A 16288-nucleotide genomic window follows, 5' to 3' on the forward strand; every position below is an offset into this window, starting at 1 on the left:
AGGTTAAATTGGTTATGGACCTGGCATACTTAAAAATAAGCAAAAATAAAGCCTTGCTTGAATTGCTTGTTTCCGTCGGAAAATATTGTCGTTTTCCGTGATCACATTTCCCTATTACCTTTTTTCCTCACATATATCAAATCGCTACAGTAATTTTTTCATGAAAAATGACGGAAAATGCAATCCAAACACAACCTAAGATTTCCCAATCTTGATGCTGCACCACTCCCTACAAATGGCCCGATAAACCAGGTCCACACAAGTTTTTGCCCGCATCATTAACATTTAAGCACATATGGCCCATTCCCGTTGTTCACTAGTCGTTTTACAGAAGCCTGAACGAAAATGTCCTGGAGGAAAATGTCGTAAAAGGTTGAATGCCGTGTCCCACTCGATCACAGCCCTAGGAAATTCATAACAGAGACAGAGTATTTCGATCTTTGTACAACGGGCAATATGTACACCAAGCTTGTGATGAATATCTCATCAAAATGATTGGACTTCAAAGCGATGGTTTAATTACACAAGAAAATTCAACAAACTCGAAATTAAGACAGTTTACTCCTCCATTAAAACATTTGCAGAACGGACTGCATTCATAAAGGACAATATCAGTGACTCGTCCTTCTGAATACCATCAGGACCACAAATACCACTACTAACATCAACTCCATGAGGTCTTAGAGCAGAAAGAGCCTCAGACACGTTCTCGGGATTAATTCCCCCAGCTAGGAGCCACCCATATTTGCTTCTAATCGGTGGCAGTTCAAACTTGGACCAATCAAATCCCTTGCCGCTGCAAAAGAATATCAGGTGGTGTTGGAACAACTGCACAAGGAATGCTTGTCCAGAAGAAAGCAAATACTCAGATGCAGAAGATAGCATTTTCAGAGGAGTTCCAAGACAAGTCAAGACCAGGCTTACACAGGCTATGAAGACTGTGAAGCATATGCACAAGCTTTTAAACGATTGCTTTAAAAGATTGGATTCAGGAATCATTTAATGGACCAAGCAAATAGTGTGCAACCATTTTCCAGAATTTATGCAATAAACAAACATTAAGATGATATTCCTATTTTTAGATTCAAACCTACAATACTGGTGGAACTTAGAGCATCCACAGCAATGTATAATGGGGGATATAATGCCCCCCATTAGACCGTGTCATGGAGATTACACGCACAGTACTGATGATGCGCGTCATGGAAGATGCTGTAGGATCCAAACGGCATGACAACACTAGCAAACGTCCAAATAGCCAAAATGAGACAGCATTTTACTTGGTCATTTTTTGAAACATTTTACAACGGTCATTTTTGGAGCCAGCCATTTTACAACAGCTATATTTTAGCAATGGATAATTTATTTTACTTCCTATAAATACACAAGGTAATTTTTTTATTTCACCTCACAATCTTCTACTCCATTATCTCTCCTACTCCCTTATTCATTATTTTCAATCTCTTTACATAATTTTATAAATTTCAGTATTTTATCATTATGGATGAGAATCTTAGTAGTTTTAGAAATATGTTAAATAGTCCAAATATAGAAATTTATTTATAAAAATAACCGTAACATAAATAATAAATTTATTTATTTATGGGTTATGAGTTGTGCATTATTAAAATAAAAGAGGGGAGAGAGTATAATAAAAGAGGAGATAGTGAAATGCTGATGTGGGATAGTGGAATGTTGATGTGGCATAATGTGGGATAGTGCATTACACCCTGAATGGTGCAAATCATTGTGGATGCTCTTATGCACAGTCGTTTAAAGTTAAAAATACCACAATCAAGATCCTGTTGATTAAATATCAGATCCAGAAAGGACATTAGTTGTAGCACACAGATGAGCGCATATTCAGATATTTTAAGAAACAAGAAGTTAACATAGCATCTGACCTTCTTCTTTGGTAGTTTGACTGTCTAGACTTTTCCTTCCTTTACACTGTAGCAGTACTGAAGTGTTGGTTTTTTAACTTAATTGGTTTATTGAAAGTATCAAAGCTGAATAAATTCTATTTAGATGATTCCACATGCTTGAGCCTTTAAGATTTCAGAATATAAATAATTTAAGGTTGTCTTCACTGAAACTTTTGTTTCTGAAGAGGAGGCTGCATTTATAAGTACAATGGTATGAAAGGGAGGTGCTTTCAGGAAGGTCATAAGTCTGACAGAAGGAAACGGATTCACCTGCTTTTATGAATCAGATGTGCTTCGAACCATTGTTAAACTGAAAAGCAAATAGCGGGCAAATAGTTACGAGTTAGTATATGACAATTTGTAGTTGGAAACATCTACCTTCCTCCTTTAGCACTATCAACAAGAATCAAGTCAACTAGAGAACATTCTTCATCAGAAATGGAGTTCAATAGGCTTCCATCTTCATTAGCATGAAGGACAAAAATCACCCGGTTCTCTCTCACGACAACTGGAAAAGCAGCACGGGAACCATTTCCATGCAGCTGCAGTACTTTTAAAAAATTACAAGCTAAAGAAGAGGGTTAGAAACTTCCAGATTTAACAAATACTAGGCAGTGAGATACCTGCACAAATTCAAGGTCTGTGGCTTCAGAAACTCTTAATATAGTGTCCGCATTATCATCTACAAATACTCCAACAGGCTCTGCTCCATTCTCCCGTGCAACTTTTGATATTTCCTTGGCAACAGGAAGTGAAATAGAACGTTTTGAGTTAGGCCAGAGAATCATTCCAACAAAATCAGCACCAGCTTCTGATGCCAGAGCAGCATCTCTAGGTGATGTAACTCCACACATTTTAACCAAAGGCCTACTTTCTTTTCGGTCAATGTCGGGAGTCAGAATGGATGGCTGATTAAGTAGGCATGTTATCCTATTACTCGGACAACTTGTGATGTCTGACGAATGCATTCGTCTCCCTTGTAGACCTGAAAACAAGATGTACAGTTGCAGACCAATTGGCTTGATAGAATTACGACAAACTCAATTCATGCAACACTCCCTCCAGGATTAAGGAACAGCTAGGTGTAAAATGAAAAAAAGGAAAACGATGATACCCTCACCGCCCCAAAAAAAGATTACTGTCATGATGATTGAAATTGTTCCCTTTGCCTGTCCATCCCGACCCAAGAAGAATACAATGCACCATGATTCAAGTTGTTCAACAGCCCTACATTGTCTTTAGGTCCAACACTACACCGCCCTCCAGAAGTAAAATACGAGAGTCATATACTTTAATTGAGCATTGAATCAAACAGGTGGTGCGTGGACATTAAAGTGGTTTATAACTAGACGTGAACAACCTTTAGGCCTTGGTACTGATCTTTCACTTTAACAATCGAAACAATCCTTGAAGCCAAAGATCATATATGCCACCAACATTCCTTCTTATCGCAATTATGCTTCTCTTTTCCACTTCTTTTTTTCTCATAATTTCAAATATAAGCACAACCATCTTACAAAATTCAAGTCGCAAGGAAATTGAAAGTAATTCTGGGAAAAGCAGACTGTTTTGCCCAATTGGTTCCAACTCAAATTCGAAGAAGCTCGATGATTTTATTTTTTTTTTGAAAAAAAAAGGAGGGGGTGGGGTGGAAGGAGAATGATGTCATAGAAGAATACTACTGTCACTCAATTACCTCCCCATTTGTGCATGCTCAGGACTATGGGATGCAGCTGCGCCCCCACATTTAACCCTGAAACAAAACAAAAAGAAATGAGTGATCATCCAGATTTCCCGTACTGCAATATCTCCAATTTGATGACGATGATGATGATGATGATAATGCAAAAAAAAAAAAAAAATGTCTGCAAGTGCTATTGAGAAACCTGACGCCATCATTTTCGGACTCCGCTTAGAGTCGGGGATGGAGCAAGCTGGGTTCTTTGTTTGCGAAAAAAGCCTGGTTCTGTTAGGGAACGCAGTGCAGTTCGGGCCCCTTGAGCCTTTTGACTAGTTATACTAGCGGCCCCAAGAGGCACATACTTAATCGGCCCATAATTATATTGGGTCTTTGGGACGATTGAAAAGGACTTTCAATGTTTTCCTTCGGGTCTGTTTGGTTGGAAGTAAAATGTTTTTCTTGGGAAAATATTTTCCGTGGAAGTAATTTTCCATGAAAATCATTTCCCTTTCATCATTTTCAGGTGTTTGGTTAGTTTATTGAAAATATTTTCTTACTTCATTTTTCTGATGTTTGTTTAACTTTTGAAATATTTTCACTTTTATCTCTATCTTTACTTTCTACACATTATAACTACATACTTCTTCCCATGCAAAATAAGAAAATTTATCTCATTATTTAACTTTAAAAAATCTTGGAGAAAGGTATATATGAATAAAAAATATCTCCTTAAGCAAATAAATAAATTGCTGGCCATTTAGTGTCAAATATCAATCACATGCAATGCTTATTGTGACATATATCTTGCACTCTCACTGCTGAAAGTTTCTCTAGAAAAGAATGTCCCTATTATACATAATTAATTACTAGCATAGGATGAGCAGGATGAGGTTTTTTTATTTTGAATATACTAGGGGGAGGGAGTGTAAGGAAGAGGTTTTGGGTTCGAATCTTCCTGTTTACACTAAAAAAAAAAAAACATACTGTAAGATGATTTCAGTAAGTTTGGAACATACTACAGGTAAGATGCATGCATTTCGGAAAACAACTTCAGGAAGTTGGGAAGGGAAGTTCTTCCTGAAGTTGTTTTCCATAAGATGAGTGAAAATATTTTACATAGGAAAATGTTTCCAGTAACTTTTGTGCAACCAAACACGGGAAATTAGGAAAATATTTTCCTGAAAAATATTTTCACTCGAAACAAACGGACCGAAATGGACGGTGGAAGAATTGGAAATTGAGAACATTTATTTAAGGTGGAGCCGGCGTGGGCGGCTGGGGGAACCAACTCATTGCTTTCTCCACCCTATCTATATAATGATTTTAAAAAGATAGGGACCCACGCGTTTCAAGGTCACATCGGACCGAAGCGGACGCCCGCCACCAGTTACCGACTCATACGTCCCTCATATTATCATCTTTTATTCATCTTCTTTTTCCTTTTTCTTTTCTGCCCTTTCCCCGTACGTCACAGCTTCAGCCTAGCATCAGGTCCTAAATGTCCAGCCATCTTCGGTCTGGCGATCGGATCAAAGTTGTTGTGCCGTCTTTATTTTATGAATTTTATCCAATCCAAGTCTCTCACCCTGCACCAGCACAAAGCAAAATTTGATGGGTTTGATCTCGTGCAAAGCTTTAATGATCAACTTTGATTTTTCTTCTTTCGGCTAATTTATCCGCATCATCGAAGCAGGGGATTTTTATCAACGCTACCAAGTTGGCACCACACTCTTGACCTAATAAGTTCAGAAGCAAGCCGAATCTGGTAGATAAATACTGCTTTGGGAGAATTACAATTTTAGCTCCAAATATATATATTTGGAACGTGAAAGCTTTTAGTTATAAATTTTGAATGAAAATAAATATAGTTCCAAATATTTTAGTTTCATGCATATTTAGTTCTGATAACTGATTTTTATCAAATACTGCTATCAAAATCGAGTCATGTGCCAGCAACTTGTTATTTTTAAAAATTAATAAAAATACTGCTAGCCAATAACTATAATAAATTATGACTAATTACTCATATGATGGTTATGTGAATAATTAGCTTTTAATCAAAAAAATTTTTGTTAACCGAATTTTTGTATTTCTTAACTAAATACTAATTACTCACGAGTCACTAATCCTTTTTTTACTACAAATTTTGGCCAACAATTTTTTTTCAAGTTTTTTTAAATTCCTTTTAAAAAATTATTTGTCATACTTAATAGCACGTCATCGAATCCTTGTAGCAATTCGTAAAAGCCATTCAATAGGATTACACGTGTTTACAGTTTGAGAAACATTTGGGACTACATTTGATTTCTTTCAAACTTTAGGGACTAAGAAGCGAACATTTGGATCCACATCTCCAAGTTTTTAAGTGTACAAAACACTTGGAATCAAAACTGCACTTTCCTTTTTTCAGAAACAAGCAATAAACCGTCAAAGCCCCTTTTGATTGAACGAACCATCAAAGCTTAACTGGTTTTGTTGATGATGACTGTTACGCAGATCTTCCTTTGGAATATTTATTTTGTACATTTAGGGATCCAATACAAACTCCAGAGAAAGTACCATTGAAAGGCTCGACGCTCGATCCTTCCAAATACTTGGAAGTTGCTGCCAAGATGAACATATAAACCGAAGCATTCCCAAGACATTGGAGGCTGGACGAGAAGGTTGATCAGGAAAATTATTGCATTTTGTATCGAGGAATACATAGTACAGTACACAATACACCCCCAAAGTTAGAGGGAATGGAAAGAACTGAAAACTATTAAACTTCCTTCTAATCCTTGCCGTCTAAATAATCGATTAGTCTTCCTGCCTTACCCAAATCTTCCAACGACAGAATGTTTCACCATATACTAGTACTATATATCTTTGAGACGCCTAACTACACATATGAAATATCAAAAGAATATAAAGAATATGAATCAAGTTAAAAGCGACCATAAAGCATATGGATAGCAGTAAATTTGTCAGGCCACCATCTGCTCTTGCTCTATGTACAATTGATCGATCCAGGATGGCAAAATGTCATTAAACCCTCCATGCTTCTGCTCCGAACTGTAGAGCCCAGCATTCGTAGAGGGAACATCTTTCACCAAGGAATTAACCCATGAAACGTCCGGTTCATCTACACTTGGACTCATCCCCTTTGTTGCTGCTGCTGCTGCTGCAGCATTACCATTGCGAAAACCAAAAGATGCAGACTTTCTTAGCTTGTTGATATCATCACCATTGAATCCCCAGTCCAACTTTCCATCAGGAGAGCCCCAATCTGATACCTTTGAGGCCATCATGTTCTGGGAATTAGAAAAAGAAGACAGACCAGCTCGTTGGCTTCCTGCACCACGGTCAATAAAGCTCTGGCTACGCTTTGCAAAAGCAGCTGACCTTGAGTTCATGACTGCTGCAGCCACTGCTGCAGAAGAGTCAAAGCCCAACGTTGATGACTTCCTCGCTGGCGACGAGGAAACGTTTGCAGGATAGCTCCCTCGGAGCTGGTTCATATTTTGGCGCATCTGAATCCCAGTTGGAGATTGTAACTGGGAGCTCGAAGATGCAGGAACTTTAGGTGAGAGACACTGCAAATGAGACAAGAAGGATGGATCGAGAGATCCAAAAACATCGTCAAGATTAGTTGGCTTCAAGTCCCCAATCCTATTGTTATTCCAATGGGATGGTGAAGCGAGACCAGCCATCTCGTCTATCAGTTGCTGCCTCTGCTGCTGTTGCGTGCGGATACTTTCCAACCCAAGCAATTCCAGTTCCAAATCCAGATCCCTTGCATTCAAAGCTGTCTTTAGACGGCTGCCTGGGAGTTGCAGTGTAGGCGGTGTGAGGTTCATCTTGTTCTGCCACATGCTTGTTCCCAAGGGAGACGAACATGCTGTGGAAGGTGACATGGGCGGTGTCGAAGTAGTTGGCATCAGCATCGAGGATGAACCTAGAGTCAGCGGGCTCAAAGTGGCCATGTCCATTGAAGTAACTGCAACAGATTTAGGTGAAGGCATAGCTGAACCAGTGGAAGCATACAAGGGTCGCAATTCTTCAGGCTTGTGAGCAAAGAAGCAAACTTTTCTGGAGCAACCAGTCTCATCCTTGCAAAGCCTGGTTCTGTATTGGGCAGGGTGAAGCCAGGATTCAAAAACCCCATGAGCATATTCACAGGCATCACCCTTTGCGCATGTTCCCTTCTTGAAGTCGGGGCAAGGGACACAGCTATAGTGGTACTTCCTGGGATCCCGCCTCCTAGCATTCTCACCAGGATGGACAAAAGGGCACTCAGTCCAGTCATGAGAATAAGCCCTCGAGCAAGGCTTCACCTTGAAACTGTACATTCTGAACTCATCAGACCCATATATACCGATGTTTGTATCTGGCAGGGATACATCAATTGGATACTCTTTCTTTTCAACCCCTTCTTTTGATTGAGCTCTTGCGTTTCCTTGCTCTTCCCCTACATCAACAGCCTCAGAAGCAATGCCTTTCAGCAGCATCTCCATGGCTTTCCTCTTTGAATTGCTCAAGGACTTGACGAAAGGAACAATCAGATCACCAGACCTATTTCCTTTGGCATCAAGAGAATTAACGTCGGCAGAAGCATCAAGCAGCAGCTTGACAGACTCAACTGATGAGTCTGAGCCTCCAGCTGCTGCACAGTGAAGGGCAGTCACCCCATCCGAGCCATATGCTCTGTTGACATCAACCTTGCCGCTTTGAACAATATACTTCAAAACTTTGGTGCTCCCATACATCGAAGCAATCAAGATAGGGGTTCTCTCCTCGAAACCCATCTTCTTTGTACCAATTGTTCTACCATACCAAAAGCTCAACTCATTTACATCACAGCCCTTTTCTTCTACTTCAGATATGAAGCCAGCAAGATCGTCTGTGGCAGACAATTCAAGCAACTTTGAGCAATTTTGACCCACAACTCCTCCTCTCTTTGCTTGAAATTTACCATCCATATCCATATCCGAGGGGCAAGGCTTACTCTTTGAACCAAAGCACATCAAACCCTGAAATGAAACAAGGGACGAGAAAAAATAATTTAGACAAGATACAAATTAAACTCCAAAGCAAACATATATGGAATGGCAAACTGAAACTTGTGAATGAGGTGGGCTAATTATTATACTAGAATCATTCTTCAACCAATTGGGAATTTTGGTTTAACAAGTCTTGGCTAGAAAGCTAAACTTTTCAGATACAGGCGACTCGAGCACATATTTTTTTCATCAAAACCACAACCCCTATTGGCCAAGCAAAGATTGTTGTGAACTCATGGCGTCATCATGAGTACCACTATTCAGCCAGTCTACAAAAATAGGAACCAACAAAAAATCTCCTACAAGACTCAGTCCATGGTAACAAAGCCCATAAAAATTGGAACCCATCTCGCTAAAATTGAACCTTTCCCACAAAACAACAAACATTACCATATGAAAACATTAACCATAGAAGTTTGGGTCTTTGGAAATGGAAAACCTTACCTTGTTAACTAACAAAGAAAGTCGAGGTTTTTGAGACGGAATGGACTATGTTCGTAGTATGAAAGTGAATGAAATAAGGGAAGGAATTAGCTGGCTGGGATCAGCTACTTGGGAAATACTATGACTCTGGAGTTGGTCTTGGCTGGCGTTTTTATATTAGTTGCCCGGAAAGGAGGAGGGGGTGAGGAAAGAGGGCAAGGGAGGAAGGGGGAAGGAAAGTGTGACTTTTCTTCTGGTTTCTTTCTTTCTTTCTTTCTTTCTCTGCGTTCGTTTGCTTTCTTGGCTCCTCCAACTGCGTGTCCTCTGGTCAAAGTCAAATCCTTTAAAACATGGTCCACCTCACACACCACTTCTGTGTCTTACTTAATGGAGTACTGGTTTGCAAATACCAAATGCAAATGCAAATGACGATGAAATGTGAAATTAAATGCAGATGCAAATTCAGATTGCAGATGCTGTGGTTTCTACATTCTAGACTCTAGAGTGGGGGACTGGGGTCCACTCCAGCCCTCCAGTATCTGAACCGCCTCAACGGGTTTATCTTTCCGCTTCACGTGTGAGGTTTGCTTTGCTATTTGCGCGGAATCTGATGAGTTTGTTACCCTGGGACGCACTTAGGTCTTGAGGAGCGTTTCCATTCCCTCTTTTTGTATGCTACCATTCGTGAGTGAAATGTGTCTTGTGGAGTACCAATGGAAATAGACTAACGGCGCATTAACATGCTAACCCATGATTAATGATGAATGTCCGATTGGAGGTAAGAGAAAGAACAAGAAAACTCAAAATTGTAAAGATTTATATTTGCTTTGATTTGTTTAAATCCAGATATAATTTGCTAATTCAACCAAAAAATTTTACAGTCTGTGCTGAGACTGAAATAAAAATAGGTGTGTTTGGGAATATAATTGCTTTGTAAACTTTTATAGTAAGGCCTATCTAATGAGCATCCAATGGACCCGATATTCAAATGTTGATGTTTTCGAAAGGTAACATTAATTTAAAAAATCATATAAATGCAAGATAGAAGAACAATTATCATTGTGTGAATTCTTATATTAAGTTGGGTGTGATTTAAATGCACTAACAAATGTTCATTTTGCATTCATTAGAAAAACCCTTTATGGTATTTAGGATTTTCTCTTACTCTTATCATTGTGTTTGTATTATACATTACACACATTGACTTATTTGTATCATCAACATATTTTTCAATCACTTTTTTATTTCGTATACATAACATAAAAAATGCTACAGTAACATAAAAAATGCTACTTTTTTTGAATAGCATGTTTTTTCAAATAATATTTCGTTTGCATCGTAAACACATTTTCCAATCTATCTTTTTTATATTTCCAACCACTTTTTTATTTCACATACATCACATCACATCACAAAAAGTGCTACAGTAATTATTTCAAATAATATTTTAAATAATACTCTATCCAAACAAACCCAAATATTTGTGTTTACTCTCCAAACACAAATGTTTTCAATTACATTTTATTGTGTATTACAAACCAAAAATATAAGCAACGTTGCCTCTAATCTCCTTGACAGTCTAAGGTTGTGTTTGGATTGCAATTTTCTGCAGTTCTTGTAGAAAATATATTGTAATGATTTGATAGATGTAAGGTAACAAGGTAATTGAAAAATATGTTTTACGGAAAATGTGGAGGTTTTTTGGTAGAAAAATCTCTTTCCAAACAAGGCCAGCGTTACTTTTTTACTTATTTGTTGCAATTTTTTTTCTTTTCCCAAACATGTAAATAATTTTTTTTTGAAGCATCAAACATGTAAATAATTGACTAGTCCAATCCAAAAAACAAGTGGAAGTTTTTTTTAAGAAGAAAAAAACAATTGGAAGCTTGTAAAGTAAAATTGATGTGCGCGTTGGTGTTGTATACCATGTATTTGAAGACACTGGGGCCAAGTAAAGGGCAACCGGTTTGAAAATTCGAAATGGTCCAATTCATGACGCGTTCTCTCCCCCGCAATAAAAATATTGTGGTGTCAGCTGTCTTCAATCTTCTCCAGCCGTGGAATTGTTTCACAGCTAAGGAAAACTAGGAGGCTTTTTTTTTTTTTTTGAAAAGAGGAATACTTAATACTAACTAGGGATAATTGCAGAAACCTCCCCTGACTTTTATAGTAATAGCATTGACCTCTCCTATCAATTTTGAAATAGCACTGACCCCCCTATCAAAAGTTGGAGGCAATTTAATAGGCAAAAGTGGGTCAATTTACTAAAGTACCCCTGACATGATTTAATTTTACCAAATGAATGTGATGAGTACTTTCATCAAACCCAACAAAACATTTATTAATAAAAATTACACTAAATTAACTATTTCTGCATAGTTTAACTAATTAACTAATTAACTAAATAACTAATAATCTAATTAATTAATAACTAATTATCTAATTGTTAATAGTTATTAACTAATCAAACTATTTCTGCATAGTTAAACTAATTAAATATTAACTAATTATCTAATTAACTATTAACTAATTATCTAATTAATTAATTAACTAATTTCTATTTATCTAATTAACTAATTAACTAAAGCTGTTGTCTATCCGAAACTAACAAACTATTTGCATGTTAAATTAATTAACTAATTAACTGCTTAACTAATTAACTACCTAATTATCTAATTAATTAATTAACTAATTAACTAATTTTTGTTTATCTAATTAACTAAAGTTGTTGTCTATCCGAAACTAACAAACTATTTGCATGTTAAACTAATTAACTACTTAACTAATTAACTAATTAACTAAAGCTGTTGTCTATCCAAAACTAACAAACTATTTGCATGTTAAACTAATTAACTAACTAATTATCTAATTAATTAATTAACTAATTTTTGTTTATCTAATTAACTAATTATCTAATTAACTAATTAACTAAAGCTGTTGTCTATTCGAAACTAACAAACTATAGTTTAACATGCAAATAGTTTATTAATTAATTAGTAAGGGCAAAATTGGAAGAAAATCCTTATCTCACTTCTACAAAAGCTGTCAAGGAGGTTTCTGCAACAAATTGTTACTGTTCAGGGGAGGTGAATGCAATTTCTAAACCTAGAGGAGAGCTCAGTGCAAATGTCAAAAATCTCAGGGGAGGTTTCTGCAATTATCCCTACTAACTAATATTTCACATATCCGAAGTCTAGTCATCCTCCACATCATTAGCTATTCGCCACGTTTTGAATGTTCGGTATTAAGAATTTGAGTTGGCTGAGGACAGCTTTCAGTTTGTGCGCTGGTTGGGCTTATTCTACGTCTTTAAAAACTCAAATCTTACTACTTTCATGATTCCACTAATACTAAGAGATTGTCTCTTAGTTTCGTCGTTTTTGTTTTGAAAAACGTTACAATTATGAATGGAAAATAGTTAAGATTTAGTTGGCTAATCATGTATTATATGTAGAGATACAAGCAATTCGATGCCAATTTACGATTTTGCTTGGCCGATAATTGAGTTGACTGAGCTCTAACTCAATATGTGGTGATTGAAATTTTGTTGAGTTCAGTTGAACTTCGTGTATATGTGTGTGTGAAATTTTTTTATTCATTAATATGCATTATCTATTTTATTCTGTGTTTAAATTATATAGAAAATGTTAATTTACATCACTTAAAGTCTATTGAACTTGATTTGATAGAATTCGAATAATAAAATATATAATTGAGTTCGAGTTTAAATTCAACTTTTAAAAACAAAACTCATGTATTTTTATCCGAGTAAATTCAACATGATTACAAATTATTCATCTTTAATCTTGTAAGTTTTGATATAGTCATTGCTTCATTTTAAACCTTCTGTTCGTTTCTTTATCAAGAAGATTATAGCAATTCAGTGTAGTATAAATTTCTATTCCTTATGTACTCTAAATATCAATCACTTTTTGACAGGTTTGACTTGTTTAATATAAGTATGTCAGAAGGAAGATGGGGTGGTGGATATTTTTAAAGAAAATCTGCAGAAGGGCAAATATGTTTTGATTAATCCAAATAAAAACATTTTTGTTGCATTTTTCCGATAACAGTGGTAGAGACGTGGAATGACTGGGTACTTAAGAACACTTGCAGCTCATCAAAACAGTGTTTTCAAAAAACAAAAAAAAAATCAAGACTTAGATCACAAACTCGTTCGACTAGATTTTTTTGTATATAAAGTAATCGCGAGTGCGGAATTGTGTAGTTACAAATTTTCAGACCAGAAACAAACTAAAATGGCAAGGCATTCAAGTTGGGGGAAAATTACTGAGCATATTGTTAGTGCATTAAATAATTGACTATGCGTGGATAGTAAAATATTTGGAATGAATTTTTTTTAAAAATATTATATCACTTTTTATAGATAATGTATATGAGATAAAAATATGATTAAAAAATATGTTGATGCTGCAAGAATCACTCATTGTGCATGTATTTGCAATTACTCTCTCTCTCTATATGTATATAATCTACATATGTAGCACCAATACAAGACATTACAACTAAATTTGTTTACAATTACTCTTTTTTTTTCACATACTAATACAAAGTTAGGAGAGACTCATAATTTATAAGTGAAGCTTATATTCATGAGTTCCAAATCTTGCAATCTCAACTTCCATCAATAGATCAAGACCTTATTAATGCAATTATTCCTGTTAGTTACTATGTAACTCTCATCTTCATTAAGTGATGAGTCATAATTTTGAAATTTAGCAGATGAAGTAAGAATAATTTCAAAATCGCACCTATAAGGATAATTTTGAAATTTAGGGTTGGGTGGTCCGGGGGAAAGAAGTGTAAATGAGAGGTTCCTAATTCAAACCTTCTACTTACCTTACATGTAAAAAAAAAAAAAATTCGACCTTGCCTCAATGTATGGTACATGACTATTAAGTTTAAATAAGAAAAAAAAAAGAGCTAGAGATCCAAAAATTTTAAGGTTTTCTTCATTGTTGACTCGTGCTTTGCTAGTAATGTGGCAATTTGTAGGTATATTCCCAAAAGAGAGAAGAAAAGAAAAAGGGATAATTATGGCATAACTAATTAGCATCAGGTCATTATTTGGTAAGATGTACAAAAGCCTGAACGCAAAGGAAAGGAAATCAAGGTTTTGAAAGTTTTTTTCCGGAGCAAAAGTGGTTATAACTAAGAGAGAATGTCTATTATTATTATTTTTGGGTATCATATTCCCTAGTTAAATTTAGTGTTAGATAGTTGAAGAGTACGCCGAGATCACGATCCGAACAGAGCACCGATTAAGGTTCCGAGCTGACCTGCAATGAGTCGAACAGAGGGATTAACTCCCCATTGTGACTCCGACGCCCAAGTCAATTGAAAAGTAAGAGGGAATAGAGAAAGTAACTGTATTGTGTGGTGTTGAGTGTATGCGTACCTTTTCCTAGTCCCTCCATTCCCTATTTATAGAGTCTTGTGAGATGGTTCGAAAAGAGTCATAAGTCATCCTGCTACTTTTGGTAGCTATCCCGAATATGAGCCCTACTAGGTCCGGGAGGTGGAGTCCCATTTGGATTCTACTTCTGGCCTTACCCAATGGGCTTGGAGTTCACCCCATGTTCGGATTTTAGGAGGCCCATGGCTGAGGTCCGAACTGACAAGTCCGCGTTGTCGAGCAGGTCTGTCGAACTAACACGTGTTACTAGAAGAGTTGATGCCTCTACAATAGTAAAACAAGTATTTTTAACCCTTAATTTGTAACAATTTTAAACATTTAAAATATAGACTATCATCATCTAGAGATACAAATTAAGGAAATGATTCTCAAGAAGAACCAGATAATTTTTCTATGACCTAATGATGTTCAGTTAACAAGGCTTCTTCCTTAATGTTCGTACTAGCGAACAGCATTAAAAAAAAGAAAGGAATTTCTGAAAGACATTTTCCCCTCCTTTTTTTTTTGAGAATATCTCTCCTCTATATCAAACGGCAAGCAAAAAAAAAAAAATGATAGTTTATCGTAGTGTGCTTTTAGCAGATAATATTACTACATTAGTGATAAAATTGTGCTCTGGGTATCAAAAAACCAGTTCGAAGATCATTTTTGGGGTATCCAAAAGCAGTTCGGAACTTATTCTTAGAATCTTAAAAAGAATACGTAGAAGGGGATATTTTGCTAGCTTGTAGAATTCAAAAGTTTTTTTTTTTTAAAAAAAATATATTTGTTTAATCACTTTAGACACGAGAATAATCAAGATAGGTGATTGAGAAGCTGATTGCTACTTTAATTGGTCCATCGCTCAAATTGAGTTACTTTAAACCGCCCAACCACGACCACGAGGGGCCCATCAGCGAAGACGTAAAGCTGACAATGAACATGCAGATATTCGGACGCAAAGAGGGTTCTGAGCTTATTAATTTGGGCCTGTTGGAAAGAAATTTTAGGCCTCAAAAGCCTTGTCAAAGTGAGGTCCCTTGGGCTTTTCATTTCTGTTCCCTACTCTACTCGGCCTGGGAATATTCTTGGGCCTGTAGTGTGTGCAATAATGAGGATTTTGATTACTTGGCATTTAACACATAACTTATCACTTGGGCTTGGGAGAAAACCTGCAATCTTTTATACCGTTCGGACTTTGTAGAGAAGAGTTTTCAGTCGCCGATTCTCTTGCTATTTGACAAGGAGGCAAAAGCTCCCATTGGACGCGATAATAAACCCCCTTTTTTTTTGTTTGGGATTCCAAAAAAATGTAACTTATCCCATATGACTCACACTTGGGTAGTTTCGATCTTAAAAAATCCAATTGTTTAAATTCTGACCTATTATTTCATTAAGTTATGTAGCACAGTTTGAATCATTGAATTTTCAAAAATCAGATCTATCCAAGTTTTGATCATCCCATAATAAACTGCACGTTAGCATTTAAAACTCATGCTCCTTCAGCCTTTCTCTTGGAATTCGACTTCTTATAATCAGAGGGATAACCTTCGAATTTGGGGCAAGGGGTTCTTTTACCTCACTACAACTCATTTACATATTAAATTCTTTAATTCCTTCCCCCCCCCCCCCCCCCCCGGGGGGTTATTGCAGGTTGGACGTCCGGCAGTTTTGCTATAGTTATTCGTGTTATACACAGATTATTATTTTTTTTTTAAAAAGAAAAAGAAGATCGAGGGAGGGAGGTTCTCTAATTGGGCTAAAATTTCTGGGGAGGTACTGATTCTTTAGCATTATCCGG

The 16288-nt window shown here is 36.5% G+C and overlaps 2 protein-coding genes and 1 long non-coding RNA gene across 3 annotated transcripts; all 3 read right to left on the reverse strand.

Moving 5' to 3' along the window:
- Positions 1-469: 469 nt before the first annotated feature.
- LOC140003872 (N-(5'-phosphoribosyl)anthranilate isomerase 1, chloroplastic-like) lies at positions 470-3949 on the reverse strand. Its single transcript, XM_072078399.1, has 5 exons — positions 3812-3949; positions 3622-3678; positions 2549-2910; positions 2304-2467; positions 470-796 (listed from the first exon to the last, which is right to left on the reverse strand). Exons 1-5 carry the CDS (start codon positions 3822-3824, stop codon positions 559-561), a joined length of 834 nt encoding a protein of 277 aa, XP_071934500.1. The 5' UTR covers positions 3825-3949; the 3' UTR covers positions 470-558.
- On the reverse strand, positions 3090-3613 carry LOC140036556 (uncharacterized). Its single transcript, XR_011840119.1, has 2 exons — positions 3286-3613; positions 3090-3175 (listed from the first exon to the last, which is right to left on the reverse strand). It is a non-coding gene; the product is annotated as an uncharacterized lncRNA (long non-coding RNA).
- A 2321-nt stretch (positions 3950-6270) lies between the features above and the next one.
- On the reverse strand, positions 6271-9232 carry LOC113730350 (zinc finger CCCH domain-containing protein 29-like). Its single transcript, XM_027254983.2, has 2 exons — positions 9093-9232; positions 6271-8618 (listed from the first exon to the last, which is right to left on the reverse strand). The coding sequence occupies exon 2, from the start codon at positions 8610-8612 to the stop codon at positions 6573-6575; it is 2040 nt and encodes a 679-aa protein (XP_027110784.2). The 5' UTR covers positions 8613-8618; positions 9093-9232; the 3' UTR covers positions 6271-6572.
- Positions 9233-16288: the final 7056 nt, after the last annotated feature.

Source organism: Coffea arabica, chromosome 2e (genome assembly GCF_036785885.1).
Source record: "Coffea arabica cultivar ET-39 chromosome 2e, Coffea Arabica ET-39 HiFi, whole genome shotgun sequence".
NCBI classification, from domain to species: domain Eukaryota; kingdom Viridiplantae; phylum Streptophyta; class Magnoliopsida; order Gentianales; family Rubiaceae; genus Coffea; species Coffea arabica.

Bases quoted from the DNA above. Each gene is read 5' to 3' on its own strand.
- LOC140003872 (XM_072078399.1), bottom strand. The intron at 2,911-3,621 runs GTAATTGAGTGA...TCTTGTTTTCAG, and splicing joins GAGCATGCACAAATGGGGAG to GTCTACAAGGGAGACGAATG. The intron at 2,468-2,548 runs GTATCTCACTGC...AAAGTACTGCAG, and splicing joins CAGACCTTGAATTTGTGCAG to CTGCATGGAAATGGTTCCCG.
- LOC113730350 (XM_027254983.2), bottom strand. From the start codon at position 8,612: ATGTGCTTTGGTTCAAAGAGTAAGCCTTGCCCCTCGGATATGGATATG.